The 18,159-nt window shown below is 44.9% G+C and overlaps 2 protein-coding genes across 3 annotated transcripts; one reads left to right on the forward strand and one right to left on the reverse strand.

Annotated features, from left to right (window-relative positions):
* Positions 1-226: 226 nt before the first annotated feature.
* On the forward strand, positions 227-3,941 carry MAL (mal, T cell differentiation protein). 2 transcript variants are annotated; one of them, XM_057384289.1, is made up of 4 exons: positions 227-319; positions 2,981-3,148; positions 3,252-3,377; positions 3,667-3,941. In XM_057384289.1, the coding sequence occupies exons 1-4, from the start codon at positions 233-235 to the stop codon at positions 3,739-3,741; spliced, it is 456 nt and encodes a 151-aa protein (XP_057240272.1). In that variant the 5' UTR covers positions 227-232; the 3' UTR covers positions 3,742-3,941. The 2 variants fall into 2 exon arrangements, with proteins under 2 accessions (XP_057240272.1, XP_057240271.1); XM_057384288.1 differs by having other exon boundaries at positions 3,252-3,941.
* Positions 3,942-7,365: 3,424 nt separating this feature from the next.
* Positions 7,366-12,791, reverse strand: MRPS5 (mitochondrial ribosomal protein S5; the record flags this gene model as incomplete). The annotated part of the gene is made up of 6 exons (XM_057384293.1): positions 7,366-7,954; positions 9,335-9,471; positions 10,603-10,665; positions 11,501-11,558; positions 11,969-12,015; positions 12,701-12,791. Coding segments are annotated over 6 exons (621 nt in total), but the record flags the coding sequence as incomplete, so codon positions are not given.
* Positions 12,792-18,159: the final 5,368 nt, after the last annotated feature.

The raw sequence follows: 18,159 nt of genomic DNA on the forward strand, positions 1-18,159 counted from the left end.
CATCTCCCAACGCCTCCCATGTGACTGCGGCTCCCAGGGCTCGGCCACACCTGTGCCACTCACAGCTGCCTTCATCTGTCAGCAGGAGCGGACCAAAGGAGGCAGAGCAGGAAGGGGACAAAAGGAGGAAGAAAGCAGAGCAGGAAGGGGAGGAAAGGAAGAGACAGAAGGTGAGAGAAGGAGGCTGCGTTGAGCAGTGAGAAGCAGAGCAGCCGATAATCAGAGGCTTCCGATGTCCTCCTCAACTTCCAGCAGCTCTTTGCCCAGCGGCCTGGCCGTCCTGACGACATTCCCAGATGTGCTCTTCATCCCTGAAATCGTGAGTGCTGACTTTTCCCTGCGGGAAGGGCACCTGGTGCTGCAGGGCTCTGAGGGGTGGGAATTGTCCCCAAGGGGCTGGGACAGCTGAGCCTCGGAGCAAAACACGGGGCTGAAGGCTCCCCTTTAATCTGCAGTGGGATTTTTGTGGTGCCGCTGAAAAACTTTTGTGATTCCCTGCCTAAAAAAAAGTCAGGGGTCGGTGGTGKGTGTAAYCAGATTGCCAAATTGAGMGGGTTAATTGGCTRGAAGATGATTTTAGCGGATGATGRAGGCAGAGAGGATTAGAGCRGGGGATCGGGGGAGCTGAGGGGATSGAGGAGCCGAGGCTGCGCTGCTCCGATGCGACATTCGGGAGCGCTGGAGCTGGGCGTGAGGGGAGCGAGGGGTGAGCCCCGGGTGAGCAAACACCTCGTAACTTCTTTCCACCTCGTAACTTCATTGAGATCGCAATCTTAATGGACTTGGAACGAGTGGGTAAAAGATAAAAAGTTTCGACTTGAACCTTTTTCCCGGTGTCCCCCTCCCCACTCACGAAACCGGCTCCTCTCGTAAGAGCGTGAGAGGAATTTTTTCCAAACTCTGAGCACTTTGGTCCAGAWTTGAAAGCTCTGGCTGATTATTGAAGGATGGCATTCAGGTTATTTTGTCAGCTTTGCCACCTGACACCGAATCCTTTTCTGCCACCCAGCTGGGATTCACAGCATTTCCCTCGTTCTCCTGCTGATAACACGGCAGCAAAGAGGATGCAGGGAAAGGCTTTGCTTCAGCCCCTCCAGCCGTGCTCTGAGGATTTGGTCTCTGCCTCAGAGCAAGGTCCAGGCTCCCTGCAGCTCCACGAAGGAGGACGTGAAATCCCTGTGAAGGTTTTGGCTGGGCAGACACTCTCCAGCCACCCCCAGTGCTGGGTTGGTCTCGGTGCTGGTCCCGCTGTTGGCCTCAGCTCCTTTTCCCCCTTGGAGTGTTTGTTTGCAATCCCTGTCTCCAGGGGATTTGGCTGGAGCTGTAATGAGCACCCTCTCCTCTGGCTGGGGTTAGACCTGGAAATGTGCATCCTGAAGGCTCAGGAACCACCCAGGAAGGAGGAATGCTGCGAGACTGGATTTCTCCATCTCCAGGAAGRCTCTGTGCAGCTGTGTGACCTCTGCTGTGTACAAAGGAGGTGGCTGCCCTGAATCACAGCGTTCGGGAGGATAAAGAGCTTCTCATTCCTCAGTGGAATCTCAGCTTGCCTGCCATGGGCTAATATGGTAACTACGAAACAAAACAAAAATAAATTGGCATTTCAAACACTGAGGCGGTGGTGGAACTTTCAGGAGACCCCACCTGCAGCTCAGATGATTGCCACACCTGCAGGGGCTGATGAGGAGCTGCCACTTTTAATCTGTGAGGCTTAGTTTAATCCTTGTGATCTATTTATTTAGAGGACCTTTCTGCTCATACAAAGACACCCAGACCTATGTGGAGAAGCTAAAACCAGCTGAAAGTAGATAGGTTTGCTTTGTAAAGGGCTGTTTGAAGGATAAGTTTTTTTCTGAGAGTGTTGTCCACATCCTGCTGCGAGTTACTGAGAACCTTTCAAGCCTTTCTTCATTTTTCTTCATTTTTATGAGTATACTGAACAGCAGCCCCATAAAACCAGTCTGTAACCGTCATGAGTAACCACATCCTTCAGAAAGGAGAGATGGTGAGYGATAGGGAGTGAGCAGTGGTACCTCTTCCCCCAGCCTCGTATCTCACCACAATTTTGCTTGATTTTAATGGAGCAGCCATGAGGCTTTTCCCCAGGATTTTCATCTGCAACACACTCATTGTGTCACCACAGGAGTGGTTAAAAGGGCTGGATTAATGTTCAGACATCAGTTTTTCGTTGTTACAAGAGGCACCAGAACAGCAGCACTTTGGAAGTTTCTTTTCACCCAGGCCTTTGCCACGTCTCAAACACAAAATTGATGTAAGGTGTCAATCTGCATAATACCACCAGTGAACTTGCCTGCAACAGTGAGGTGACACAGATGATGTGACATTTTCCATATGATCATAAATCAGAAACTTTCTTTCCACTTGCAAAATGCCTGGACGGGAATGGAAATGGCACCAGGATACTGAGCTGGGACACAGCAGCCATCAGAGTGACCCCAGAGACAGTGAGACTCTCCTGCCTCGGGACATTTGCCTGCCCCCCAAACTGGCTGGTGCTGAGGGACAGGTCCCCACAGCTCCACACCCCGTGGGTTTGGGTGAGGAGCTCCTCCTCACAGGACGCTGCACAGACTGAGCTTTGCACAGATGCCACAAACAGCAGAGCTGTTCCACGGCACAGAAAAGCTGCTGAGTTCATTTCATCTGCACTCCAGACATTGCACAGCACTGAACACCGTGCTCCCATCCTCGTGTAGGACTCTGCTGATGAAGGGATGGAGCCCAGACATGTCCCTGTCCCACCCAAAAAAACAACAGCTGAGAAAGTCCCACTGCTCCCACATTGGCAGCTGGGACCAGACACAGCTCTGGTGTGGTCAGCGAAGGATGACCCCAAAGAGCTGGAGCAGCTCCCCTTCCCAAGGAGGAGCTGGGAGGGTGATATTTTCACGTGGCCCTTGTGAGGGCAGCTGTTGGTGCCGTTTGTCCACGCTCACCCTGTCCCCCCTCTCTCTTGCAGATCATCGGGGGCCTGGTGTGGATCCTGGTGGCATCCTCGAGGGTCCCCCTACCCATGCTGCAGGGCTGGGTGATGTTTGTCTCCGTCTTCTGCTTCGTCATGTCCATCTCCCTCCTGTGCCTCTACTTCTGCGGCGTTCACGGCGGCGGCAGCGGCTGGGTCACCTTGGTACGTCCCTGTGCCAAACCTGTGCTCCAAATTGCAGGCTGGGGGTGGCTGGAGGGGCTCCTGTGATCCCTTTGGAGGTGACTGTGTGACYCTTGTCCCCTAGGATGCCGTGTGCCAGGTGACAGCAGCGCTGTTCTACCTCAGCGCGGCGGTGCTGGAAGCCTTCGCCACCTACGCGAGCGCCGAGATGTTCCCGGGACAGCTCTACAGGGAGAACATCGCTGCCGTGGTGAGTGCCCGGCCCCGGGCCAGGGAACACCAGGAGGGGACTCTGGAGCTGCCTCCAGTGCAAAGCTTTGTTTGCACCCACAATTCGGTGAGGGGGGTCACGAACGAGCTGATAAAAGGTGCTGAAACCTTGGTGTGACCCCAGCTTCAGCCCTGTACAGTTGTGGTCTTACAAATGAACAAATGTCCCCAAATGTGTGAGAAATAGGGCACATCCTGAGGCTGTGCTCAGTGCTGGAATGGCACCGTGGAGCAGGAAATTGACTGGCTGCTGTGTTTTCCCATCACAGGTATTCGCTTTYGTGGCCACCCTGGTTTATGTGATCCATGAGGTGTTCTCGCTGCTGCGATGGAAATCATCCTGAGAGCCTGAACAAGCCCAGGAACGACGACTGGCTGGGTTTGGGTTTGGTTTTTTAATGYATATCCTATAAACAAGAAGCTTTCTATGTGGGATCTTGGTGATGAAGACAAGGAGCCTGCCAGAGGAAGGAATATCCCAGCACAACCTGTTCCCCTTGGGTACAGTTTGATGCTGGTAACTGGGGACCAAAAAAAAAAACAACCCACCCAGCTTTAGAAAAACAGTATAGTTGGGTTCAAAGGGCTACAATCACTTTGTGCCTCTGGGATTGTTACTGATATCAGGGAAAACGTGAACAACCAGCACTAAGGAGCATGAGTACAAAACTGGGTCACTTTATTTGCTGTGTCTGTTTATTTCCCTCCCTAAACCTGCTGTACAAATYCTTATTTTTATGCAGTCTCTGCAAATGCCTTCTCTGACTTGCAGTGGGGACAATATTTAACTCACCTCAGGAGCAGTGTGGATTATTGCAGCTCCTGAAAGGCACTGCTGGTTTCTGAGGCACAACCAGTAATGCCAGGAATTACCACTGCCTTTGATCCCCCTGCAGAACACGATTTGGAAGGTGTGCAGGTCAATTTTCTGGGTGATAACAATCAAATCCTCAGTAAGCAGAGGCAACCAGCTCCTGTTTTGGGTGAATGGCTAACTCTCTCATGCACTGTGTCACTAATAAAAATGGGTTTGCTGYGATTTTGGGCACAGCTGAGTCATTGCTGCTCTTTTTCCCTTTGCACAGGCCCAGGAGCACTATACCCTATTATAGGGATTGAGTTAAACCATGGGGTTAAACCACGACAATGAATTAATTAAAATGGGGTTTGGAGCCAGGAGTGGATGTTTTCACAGGTTAGAGGTGCCTAATAAACAGTGGTGGTGCCTAATAAACAGTGGTGGTACCTAATTGTCCCTTCCAGCTTGTGGGGCAAAAAAATGCTTCAATTTTAAGGCTGAAATTCCTGGATAAAAACAAGGATTAGAGAACAAGAGAGGAATAAAAATTGACCTGGAGGCCCCTCTGTTCCCTCATATCCAGGGGAACTTTTGACCTGTGACCGTGGGTTTGGYTTGAAGCTTTTTAATTGCAAACTAAGGAAAACATTTGTGTTTTTTTTTTTCTTTGCTGAAAACCAGCCTGACTTGTTTTGCCTGTGTTACTGTGACAACAGCAAACTGGTTGCAACAGAGRTGGAAAAGAAACCCCTTTTCAGAGCAGGGAGGGAACCCAAAGCCACTCTGGACAATGGCACAATGGCTCTGAAGTTCCAACATGCACCTGTCGAAACTTCTTTCAACATCCCATCATCCCGGGGTGTGCGTGGGGGTGTTGGTGCTCTGGTTCCATTAATGCCCCTGGATGTGACACTGAACACAAAGATTCCTTTCTGGCTCACAAGGGCAGGGATCTGCAGTCCCACCCTGGGTTCTGGGATGAGTTTTCTCTGTTCCTCCTGCCCCASGTGTGCCCAGCACCTCTGCTGCTGTCCCTGTCGCTGTSCCYGTCACATTCACAGCCCTGGCACGGCTCCAATCTCATTCCTTCGCCCTTTGCTTTCCCCTTGCTTGCTGCACACCAGTTCACACCAGTCCTCACCAGTCCCCCTCTGTGTCCTGCTGTCCCCACCCTGTTTGCCGAGTGCCTCCCCCACAGCAGTGCTGGCACGGGAGTGTCCTGGGAGAGGCACCGAGGGACGCTCAGTGWCCCCAGTGTCACCTGGGTGGAGCCTGTGCCTGGAGAGGGCTGGGCACCAGAGGGTCAAGAATGAACTGATACAAAGTGGTGCCAACACTTTGGTGTGACCTCAAGTTCAAGCTGAACAGCTGGCAGGGTGACCCGGGGCGTCCCTGCCTGGCACAGGACAGTGACACGGCGAGGCGTGGCTGATGAACGCAGCAATGTGCACCTCCCCTGCAGGGTGGCAAGGAGAGAAAAGGACACAAAATGAGAGGTTTGTCACACCCAGCTTTCCTGTCACCCCACCACAGCCCTCAGGAGCTCCCACAAGGGAGTGGTCTGGAGAAGGGCACACCCCGATGCCTCTTGAAGGGAAAGTGCTGCCCCAAGCTCAGGGACTGTGCCAGGACCTACAGACGACGAGTGCAGCACATCTCTCCCCCACAGAGCACCCTGAGGGCAGCACTGGCTGCAGAATTTGCTGTCACTCTGCTAGAAACATGATGGACACTGCAGGCCAGCAAGGCTCATCCCTTGGGGACACTTCCATGGGGTCAATGTCATAGAGGAATGGCTCCTCAGGATGTGGGAATGCAGTTTGGTGACCACAGGCACTGCAGYCCCAATCTGACCCAAAATATGGGGCTGCTCCTGCCCATGCTCTGTGTTTGTTCAGGCACTCCCAGATCCCCCCCAGATTGATCTCTTATCTTCACCAGCATCCTCCCCATGCCTGGGATTCCCTTGCATGTGAAACTGGATGGAGCAGCCCACTCAAAAAACCACAAATCAGGGTTTTTCTCAGAGCATTTACAAGTCCCACTCACACTGCTGAAACACTGGGATTTTTGTGCTCCTGCAGCCACCACCAGATTTCACCTGGCTGTGCAACCAGAGTCCCCATCTCTGCTCCTCTCCAGCTTCCTCACAGCACAAGGATCTCTGCAGGCATCTCTCTAGAAAGATCTCTCTAGAAAGCAGGCAATTACATGCTACTTGAAGCAATCTGTGCACTCCAAGGCAGGCGAGGCCTCAGYTCCTATTAAAACAAGATTGCAGACATATTCATTAACTATGCCCAGATTGTAATCTCGGTTTCTCTTGCTTCACTAAGTGGCTTAACCACAATGTTAACTGCTCTCCAAATATTTGCATATTGGATACCTTGCCTCCAGCAATGAAATGAGCTAGGAGAGCTTCCATCTTCCCCTGAATTGCAGGAGAATTTGATTTTTAATAGAAAATGCAGGAGTTTTTCATTTTTCAGGCAGCTGTGTCTGTGAGTGATGAGCAATCTGTGTGCTGGGTACAACATCTACACAAGTGCCCACATGAATATGAACAAACTRGTGGGAACAGCAAAGCCACAAAAGATTAATTTTATGTAGGGATTTAAGCTCAACAGCAGAGATTCAAGCTTGATGTGTTGCTGACAAGAAAGTCTGCCACCTGAACACTTGGCAACCCTATTGAAGGTGGCCAACAGGAAARAAAGCCTTCATGCCACTGCTCAGCAGGCATGGCCTTGGAGATAGAATTTTCATTGCAAGAGTGAAATGTAACTCAATTATATTCACCCTGCCTGTGTTTATATACACAACTGTGGTGTTTAGAAACCTGCATTGAAATCAATGTAAAGTATTGCTCCTAAATGTCTTTTAACAGCAGAACTGCAAATGTAAATTACCAGGTTGGTCCTGATGGATTTCAAAGGTGTTTTCTTCAACATGGACAAAACAGGTGGCACAAGCATCTTTTGGCAYATGGAGAAATGCCATGACAGGCACTCACAGATTAGGAAGCATGGAATTTTATCCCAAAGCCTTGGGAGTGACACATGAACTCCCACTGCTGCTGCTGGCTTCAGGATCTGCCAGACATCAGCATCTTGCAAAAAAAAAAAACAAAAAACAAAAAACAAAAAACAAAAAACAAGAAAATCCCAACAAACCCAAACTGAACTCACTCTGATGATTCTTTCTTTATTTCCTTCACAATCCTGCATTTTCAACAGTTTCCCAAGAGCTTGTGAAGGAACCACGGGAGCTGTTGATTGAAACCCATCTTCTGGGATGGAGTAAATGTGTGCGTGAAGCCAGAGACACGTTCACTGCTTCCATCTGAACATTCCCACTCAGACAGCGATCAGAGCGATTGTGAGAAAGCTCACAGTGCTCCTGGGTGGCAGCAGTGACATGGGTGGCATCAGAGAGCTCCTGCTGCCCTCGTTGAAATCAAGCCCAGACACTCTGTCCGAGCTGGGCTTTCCCAGCTGCACCTCTGAGCTGTGGACACAGAGGGACAGGAGCTTTCAGGTCGCWGCCCGTCTGACATGTGCCCAGGGAGATCTCACCATTCCCTGGGCTTCTTTCACCTCCCTCCACTCCAGCTTTGTGTCTGGAACMTCTTCCTCGGGCTCGGGATCCTCTCGGACAGCCCCCTCGGGCAGGGCCACCACGATGGGCAGGGGRCCCCGCTCCTCCCGGAATTCCACCACGTACAGGCTCTTCTGGTTTGCCAGCTGCTGGTGAGTCTCCTGGGGGCAGGACAGGGAAAAAACAACCAAAACAGTGATGCACAGTGTGGCTTCACTTCAGCCCCAAATCCATGTGGTGTTTGGGGTAGGGGCTAAAAATACCCAAAAAGTAAYGTACTAATAAACAGTTTAAGCGCTGTAAATGAAATGACTCATTGGGCTTATCTTCCTGGGCCAAAATTCAGATGGCCAGACMTCAGATGCTCTAATTAGCACTACAATGTCATCCCGGAGGAATTTCATTCTAGAAAGACATATCCTGCTCATAAACATGCCTGCTGGCACATTAGGACCGTGCAGGATTATTTTTATGTYTTTATGTGGATCTAAATTCTGCTTTGAGAACAGAGGAATGCCTGTTGCTGCCCTGACAGGTGGTGTGAGCAAATATAATGGTGTGAATTTAACATTCTTTTCAACTACACCTCTTCCATGCATAGAAGGTGTTTTGGTAACACTCAGACCTTGCAGAATAAATGTGTAGGAGTAGCAGGAAATTTTTCCCATTCAGGGCAGTCAAAAAAACATATAAAGTGCACAACTCTCAAAGCAATAATCAATACAGCAGGCCCTTCTTCTGCTCATTCTGTGGAAGACAATGCACGGAAAATACAATTCTAGAGTTCCTCMAGTCTGATTACCCTCAGATATTGCCAAGCTGGGAGATCTGTGCCTCTCCTCAGGCAAAGGGGATCACAGCCCCCTCACCTCCTGAGGCTGAATTGATMAAGTTGGCTGGGACAGGGGGACAGATTTGACAGCTCCAGCTCTGCAGGGCTGTATTGGGAATGGAAGCAGCTAAATCTTGGCAGCAAACAAATGAGATACCCAGGAATTTCCAAAGGGCTGACTCATCCTGAGGCTGCTGTGCAAAGGAAGTGGGATGAAATGCTGCATGTTGGAGTTTTTCCATCAACTCCAGGCAGCTGGCTCAGACAGAGACAGCTCCACTTTGAGCATTCTGAGGTGGAGGAAATGACACCACCTCCCTGAGTGACYTCAGACATCCCAGTTACAACAGCAGGAGCAGCTGGGGCATTCAGTCCTTGGGCAGTGAGAATTGGAACACAAACCAAACAGCAGCAACCAAAGCTGGCCCACAACTCCCTCTGCCCAGGATTTTTTAAGTGGCACCAAAACCCCAACACGTGAGAGCCCAGGAATTCAGAGTCCCCTGCAGAAACCTGGCTGAGTGACACACAGCTGCTCCTGACTGGACAGCTCCATAAAACTGCTGAGGAATTATCCCCTTGCTGCTTTAGTTTGCTCTTTGCAAAATTACTTCATTTTAAGCCTGGAGTCAAAACTGCTTGCCCACAAACTGTTACAATACCCATCCCTTCTGCTCCCTGACCTCAGGGGCACTGGGAGGGCACCCACCTGTAGGGCCAAGCCTTTAAAGAGAGCTCTGGTGATGTTAATCAAGTTTTTGGATCCTGTGACCTTGGCATACATGTCCTTGATGCCAATCAGCCTGCAGATGGTGATAATGGCTCGGTGACAGCGGAGACCATACCCTGGGGAAAAAAAAGAAAACCAAAACAACCCAAAATTAGCATTATGGGATTATTTGTAAGCACACAACTTACTCAGAAGAAGTACTAAGATCTCTTCTTTGTTATTTTTGTTACTTAGAACACATTAGATGTTAAAAATGGCTCCAGGGGCTGTGCAGAGGCATCCCTTCCCTTTTCCTGGTCCAGCAACTGGAATGAATTACACTTTTTAGTGTAATTCTGTAATTTTAGTGGCACAGAGTGAAGGAGAGACAAACTTATTTCAAAATCCATGAACACCACAGAGGTTTTTGTGTCATCTGCATCCGTCTCCACCACAGAGATGGAGATTCAGCTCCAGTGCACAACTGTAGCACATTGGCATTGATTGCAAATTGTTTCTTAGACTTGCCAGGTTTAAAGGGAAGAGTTATTTTTTTAAGGAGTCTAATTTTGCTCCAGAGAGGTTTGTTTCACATCACTCTAGTGATCTTTGAAAACTGCAGGACAGTCTTGCTGCTGCAGAGTGAAGGAGATAAAAAAATACATCCTGGGGGTCAAATGGCTGGAAAGCAGCAGAAAAGGGCTGTTTATGGAACATTTAAGGAATGTTTATTTTAGTGAGGTTATCTGCCTGCAGAATTTGTCAATTAGGAAATTGAAGGGAAAAGAGGAAACCAGAAACCACATATACGAGACACAGATCTGAAAAAAAAAAAAACCCCAAAAGACAAGGGAAAGAAGAACAAAACACCCCCACTAACTGATGAGCTATCAGGACATTTCAGGTGGCACTTCCAGGAAGATCAAACTGACTTCAGAACCTGTAAAAACTGTAAAGAAAGGGAGATCTGGACTGGGAGGGGGGAGAGAATTTATATGTCTATATTCCAGTGGCTGGAGCAGGACCAGGTTCACATTTAGGTAATTTAGAACTGAAGGAACTCAATTTAGGAAGCGTGAAAGAGTGTGAAAAGGACAAATCCCAATTTGCAATAGCAAAGCCATGTCATCAGCAGCAGGCATTTCTAATGAAAAATGACTGATCACATTCAACATTTAAAACTACACACTACACAAGTTTAACTCACATCAAATAAATACCAGCCAGCAATTAATGAAACTTCAGAATTTCCAGGCAGCTTTAATTACCTTTGTTTTGCTTCTTCATGCGGATATTTGTCCTTTTAAATTTCACTGAAATGTCGTGGTAAACTGGAGGGAAAAAAAAAAAAAGGCATTACAGATAAATTATTCCTTTTAGAAAAGCTTCAGCTTTCTTTTTTTTGTACTGTGAATGGCAAGTTGGTTTTACTCTCTCCTGACTTTTTAAAGAGAAGGGTTAACCCACGTAAATTTCTGGAATAGATTATGAATGCTGAAATATCTGTGAATACTATATTGCTATTGAAAAATAGGTAGGTGTGCCYCCAATGAGCCTCATTTAGTTTTGARCTAAACTCACATGATACAATTTAACTCACATTTTTTAATGAACCAGCTTTTAACCTAAGATTTCTCCACAGGCATCAGCATTCTTGGATTTTCCAAAAATATATTGACAAGAAACTACCAGGAAACATCAGGCTGTGAATAAAAACCCCAGTTTTTTTTTCCCTGGCTGCTGGGCTTTGCCAGCATATGTGGATTGAGGCACCAGGGAATCATCTCCTCTGACACAGAGAGAACAAAAGCACAGGAGTTCAGTGCAGAGAAAAATGCCCCAACATTATCTGACCTTCTTAACTCAAACTGTGCCAGTGAAGATCTAATTTTGCTAACAAGAGCCTGAAATACCATGCATTAAGTATCCAAATTTGAAGCACAGAACCATGGAATTGTTGTTTGGGTTGGAAGGGACCTTTTAAAGGTCAGCTGCTCCAACCTCTCTACCATGAGCAGGGACACCTTCAACTAGACCAGCTTGTCAAAAATTATAATGCATCAGATCAGAAAAAAAAAATTATTTAATTTTTTTTATGCTCTGCAAGTGGCTGCAACCAGTTTTTGTTGGTGTATTCAGTGGTTATAGTGAAAGCATGATACTCACTTGTGTGGTTCTGATACAGCTCTACAAACTGTAAGGAGCTTATTGCTTTATTCTTTGCCTGGGGGAAAAAAAGCAGAAAACACTTTTTCTCCTCGAATTTTTCTATTAAGCACTTGCAAATTACCATTATTTAGTTAACAAGATAGAAAAAAAAGAAAAAACACAATTTAGGAAAACAGATTAGCCGCGTCTAAACTCTATGGAAATGAAAATGTTTAGTTTGGAGGAGGCTTAGGGGAAACCTTACTGCTCTCTACAGACACCTGAAACAAGGCTGAGGTGGGGGTCAGTCTCTTTTCCCAAAYAGGAAATGATAGGATGAGWGGMAACTGCCTCTTAAAGGRCTTTTCTGACCTAAATCATTCTAGGATTATCTGACTACAAATTATACTGTCAGAAAAAAAAACCCATAAATAAATGTAGGTACGAATTATTTGTCATCAAGCAAAAAATATTCAATCAACATACCTTCCTTAAAGCATTCATCCTGTCTCCTGCCTTCCCCGTTGCAAAACCTGCAAGAGAAGTCAGAGAAAGTAATTTTATTGTTGAGAAACAGACGATGCAGGATCTTCAGAAAGAAAAGTGAAAAAAAAAAAAAAAAACCCAGAGAACTTCACAGCCACATTTAGCATTTAAATTTCCACTCCACTGCACAGATCATACTCAGAAAATCAGAGAAACAGTTTAGGAGTTATGAACACCAAACACCTGGATGCCAACTGCTTGTTGTCAAAGGAAATGAATTAGGCTCAAATTGATTTTGTGTGTTTGACCAAATATCGTTTCAAACAACTGAACAGTGGTGACTGCTTCAGATTAAAAAAATCATCTGTTCTGTTTAAAAAGAAAGGAGTGAGTGAAGAAAAAAAGCCTAGGACAACTTCAATCCAATCATCCAGGACATGTGGATTGCAGTGATAACATGTTCCATGAGAAACCTTTCCAAAGAGGTAGGAAGAGTTTTTCAGAGTCACACATCTTTCTGCAAGGCAACCACACCTTCCTCTGTGTGTAAATCTTCCTTCACTTCAATGTGCAATCAAAATTCAGCTTGAGGAACACACGTGGCCTTGAATCTTTCACATAAACAAAAGTTCTGCACAACTCTGGTTGACCATAAATACAGCTGTCTTATTAAAGCTCCTGTAAAAATCCCACCATCAGATGTCTCCTTGTATATACCATAAATGCACATACCTGCAGCCCCTTTACCATTTCCAACAGCCACCAAGGCACGTACTGATTTTTTTCTGCCTTCCTTTGCCTTCATACAAAACACATTTCTCACCTGAAGAAAAAAAAACCAAAACAACACAAAGGTTCTTGTTACTGCACAGACCAAATGTTTTGGGGTTTGTTTGTTATTTTTTTGAAGATTTGGGCTCGATGATCCTGATGGGTCACTTCCAACTCAGAATTTTATGAATACACAGAATATTATGTCTGATTCTATGATTCCATAAGCAAGTCACTGCTTTACAGTCCCCCACCTTACATGGTCTAATAAATCCTGATGTGGACAAGGGACAGGTGGAGGAGAGAGCATGCTCTGGGAAAAGAGAGAACAACTTGACCTGAAGAATGCAGAATGTGGCAAAAGGTCACTGAAATGATGAGATAAAGGGAAGAGACTGGTTACCTGTCAGCCCAAACCAGCTTTGGACTGCTGGGGTTTGGAAATATTTGGAATTGTGGCCTTTGGTGAACCTGGCTCATTTTGATGTGAAAACCACACCTCTGAAGCTGCCTCTGAGTGGAGAACCCTAATGCTGAACGTGAATTTTGAAAATGCTGCACCCTTAAATCCAGGTGAGACACAGGCAAGCAAGGAGTAGCTCAGCCAGGCAGTGATATAGATTCATTACATAGAGCTGTAAATAATCAAACTATAAATATGCTTGTATTTCTGGCCTTTGGTGTGCTAACTTAACTCACAGCACCCCTTTTGGAGCAGAACTATAAATAAATCAAAYAGCTCAACTCTGTGTGGATCRGCCTCTTGCACACTGGGTGAGAGAACTCAATTTTGGGACAACAATCTGAGATCCCTTCTCTATCTGTTCTGGTCTCCTTGCTTTTGTTTATATATAAAATTATATCTTTATTTAAATGAATAAATATAGTTTATATACTGTACTTAATATATGAACTATATAGAAAGTATAAAAAATATATGTAAAAAACAAAAAAAAAAGCCCCATCCTGGATATTGCTTGACTGTGTTAATATCTGTGTTTCAGAATTACCAGTTAAAAGGCAGTATTACTAAAAATACTAATACTATAAAGATAGTATTATTATAAATATATATAATAATACACATATTATTATATTTCTTATAAAAGATTTTTTCATTGTATTATTTCTCCCCTTACTCTCAAATGCGTCAGGTTCTACTTCCTTGAAGCCTCAATATGATTTCCCTTTTCCCTACATGTAATTCCTACTCTGGATTTAGGGTTATACACCTGAAAATAGATTATTAGAAAATACTCGGTCATGGCTTAAACATTCTTATTAAAATTCACAAAAAAAAACCAAAAAAAAAACCACCCAAATCAAAACAAACTTCAAAAACAGCCCAAACCCAACAATCCTCCCAAATTTCAGTGCCTTCACTAGATACAGATTATGGTTAGTGCTTCTGGAAAATTTCACCTTGCTTTCATTAAAATAAAGACGCTGTTTAATTCGAGGTGCACACACAATTCCTTTGAGAAACACTTTGAAGAAATAGCAGCTTTGCCAATTGCTCATTCCAAGCTATTTTTCTTTCTTCAAACTCATTGCTCACAAGAACAAGCGAAAAACCCACGCCCCGTAAGATGAAAGTGCCTGGGGAAACGGGCTATTTACAGAAAATGCAAAATAATAATGGAAGAAAAGCGAGTGAAGCAGAGTCACCTCCCCAGGAGCATCAAGAGAATACTATTTTTGTTTTGCACACACTTTTATCTTCTGTTGCCAATCTGAGTAGGTACTTGCACAAAAATAGAGTCAGCACATCAAAAATAAAGGATGTGGTGCTTGCAGAAACCTACTCGTGGGTTATTCTCCTCCTTTTCCAGAAAGTGGCAATAAAGACACACACAAGGAGCTTCTCCAGAAGCCTTCCTCAAACTGCACCTGGATTCAGCCTAGACTGAAAACCAAATTTTAAATTTTGAAAGCAAACTCAACACGTGCTCAACCTAAATCACAATAGCTCAAATGAACTGTCCCCTTGTACCCATCACCCAGGGGTGACACTGCAAACTCAGCTTGCTCTCTAGAACTGAGGGAAGAGCAGCGCCTCAAAACCAAAATCAAACYAYCTCAAAACCAAAATCAAACYRCCTCAAACATTTATTGAGAGRAGAAATGACAATGTGRAAGCAAATTACCCTCAAAGGCAGGCTGCTAAACGTTATTAGGACTTCAGCTGTTGCACTTGGTTAGAAAAAGGGTAAAAAAATCTAAATTTTCTGGAGGTTTTTTTTGTTGTAAAAGCAGAATGAATGGTAATCTGATTGCTCTTGGAAAGCCCTCAAAATCATATTCTAGTTACGATTTCTAGGAACCTGCCACCTCCAAGGCCACCCTCTTGACGCTGCTGATATACAGAGAAGTGTCTGCACAGGCTGATCCCCTCATTGTGGTCCCAATACTTCCCCAAGGTACAAGAGGAGATGAGATAAAATCAGAGCAGCATGCAAAAAGAAAAGCATTTCCATGCAAATGAGCCCAGAAAGGCTCAGGAAAAGGTTTGGAAAACCCAAAAGAACTGAGTAATAAACTTGTTAACATAAACCAAACCCATGTCAGCTACAGAATGTCCCTGTCAGCCCTCTCTGCACCCAGGGCACAGCAGGTTTTGTGCACAATGGCAGAACATCTGTCAGCTGCAATGTTCACACTGAAATGATTCTTAACCTCACACCCTGAAAGGAGAAGAATGCAATCCCACACTGAGCCCTACAGAAAGGTGGGAATGCAATCCCACGCTGAGCCCTGTGACTCCACACCAACAGGAATGAACAACACCCACACAAAAACCCTGATAATCTCATCCTGCTCCTCTCTCTTCCCTCTCAGAGGGGATTGGCACTGCAGCTCCTACCTGAGTACAGATCCTTTGGGTTAACCCCACAAGAATGCATCCTGCAAGGCACAGTCTATCTGAAATGTCTTTGTTTCCTTTTCAAAGGATGAGCCCTAATTATGCCCAATTAAAAGTCAATCAAAAGCTTCTGATTGCTCCAAATGCCAGTTACTTCTTCCATACAGGGTGACAGATAAGGGATAAAAATAATTAACTCTTTATCAAACAGAATCAGTTGAAGGTAGCATTCCTAAACTCCACTTTTAGGGCAGGCTAAAATCTCGGAGATCTCCAAGAATATCAGAAATTGAGCACACCTCTGACCTCTCTTTTTTTTTTCTGTTTTAAGTGCCTTCAGGTGCTGTCTTAAAAATTGAAATTTTCATTGTCAGTCTAAAGACACTGCCACTATCATCCAGGGAACAGAAGACTTCTCTGTAGTTCTAAAAGCAAAATCTAGAGCCTACAAATACCCTTCAAGTACTTTTGAGGCAACATCTCATTAGAAGTAAATTATTATTCAGGAAGTATCCTTGATACCATATAATTTTTCAGTCATCAAGGATGTCAAACAGTGGAGCTCAGACACTGTAATTTCAGGCAGCATTTCTTTTTCACAACCCTTTTTTTATTGCACCCTTTGCAAGAAGAATAGGTAGAAAATAATTTCTAATGACTTACAGCAAGTTTTGGGTTCTGCATTACAGAATATTCTTTTTGTCACAAGTCTAACAAGATGAGCCAACAAGAAGAGGCCTGATAGGAGATCCCTTAATTAAAGTGAGAGGTAACAAGGCAAAGATGTCCAGGAAGGAGTAAAAACCATTTTCCAGCCACTGCCACCCCAGCTCATGGCAATAGAACAGACCATTTCCAGACATTTCCAAGCTGGATGGCAGAAATTACTTTGCATCATGCAGTTTAACACTCAAACACAAATTATTGAGGGTTTTTTTTGTTTTGTTTTGTTTGTTTATAACCAACAATGTCATACTTTCAGTATCTGTCTTAAAAAGAGAATTATTCTGACACTGGAAAGGTTGCATTGACCCTGCTAAAATGGAGCTGTGCTCACACAAAATTCTTCAAGTTGCCTTCATCAGAAACAGGCAATGAAAATTAAAAAAAGCACAAACAAACCAGTAAGTGATGACCAAGCACAGTTTTCTCGACTGGTAGCAGGCAGTTTCAGCGTTGGACAAAACCCCTTTGCACAGGGCATAATTTACAACTTTATCTTCTCCCTTAGAAAGCTCCCCTTAATAAGAGATTCCAAGGGCCACTAACCTCATGTTCTGTGCCTTCAGGCCTTACTGAGCACTAGGTCTCACTCTAATTTTAATTGCCCTGCAAGGCAATTACTATCACAGAATTTCATGCAGAAGACTTTTTTTGCTGTGTTACCACGTTCATTTTGGAGAAACATAAAAGAAAAATTCATCTGAGGATGGGTGACACACGAAATGAAGCCTTCCAGTAAAAATAATAATGGCACACGTCAGCTACATCTCTAAATTTTAATTACCACTGTGATTATATTACGTTAGACAGCAGTTAAGCATTACCACCAGTTCTATTTAAAGGGCTTGTTCTTATGTGTAATATATGAGCAGAACAGGAAATGTGCCTCCAGGCTGGCAGGGAAAGCAAGGAACAGGTAACACAAGTCACCTACACTTAGTAAAGCAATAGTCCTTAGGAAAGCCAGCAATAAAACCAATCCAAGAATAAAATCCATTTGCAGCCCCTACTGCTGCCCCTAAACACTTTTTTGAGCTAGGCTTTGGTTCTAGCTGACATGAAAATCTGAGCTTGTCCATTTTACAGTCAGGACAAACCAAATTACAGCTTTTCTGTTTCTGTTTAAAAAAACCCACTTTAATATGCAATTTCTCTCTTTTTTTCTTAGCAAGAGAGCACAGCCTTTTCAGTGGCATAATCACAACAGAAGGGGCCTATTCTATCTTTGTTCATAAGGCAGTCCTTTAAAAATGGCTCTCAATTTCTTGCTGTGAAGCACAACTTCCCAGCAAACATTATTTTAATCTCCTGTACTGCTGTGAAGGTAAAAATCATGGAGAAATAACATTTTATAGCAGCATATAGCAGCATGTTCCTTATCTATTCAAGACAAGAACGCAAAAATGATCTGTTTATTTTAAAACTCGTACTTGTTATCAGAAAATTGTAAGACTCAATTATCTTGAGCTCGCTGATGACTCTGAACATAGAATTATTTGCTTTTCTGCAGAAGCATTCCACTTTCTCAGTTCACATCTGTGGCAATCTCAGACAACAGTAGAGCCCCAGCCTGCTTCTAACAGCTTTTTCATTATTCAAATCCATAATAAAGCATCGAGGCAGATTTCCACAGCACATGGAAACACTGCAGAACAACTCAGCTTAGCTGAGTTTGTAAATAATTCTGTTTGTAAACAATTCTGCCAGCCCAGGATGGCTGCAGCATCCAGAGTGACAATCAGCTGTGACATGGCACAGCAGCAGACCAACATTCACTGCTCTGCAATGTGCCCCCCTGGGCAACAGAAGGCACTGCCAGCTGCAGGGCTTGCTA

The sequence above is a fragment of the Malurus melanocephalus genome, unplaced genomic scaffold (genome assembly GCF_030028575.1).
Source record: "Malurus melanocephalus ecotype Western Australia unplaced genomic scaffold, MMel_1.1 scaffold_695, whole genome shotgun sequence".
Classification (NCBI taxonomy): Eukaryota; Metazoa; Chordata; class Aves; order Passeriformes; family Maluridae; genus Malurus; species Malurus melanocephalus.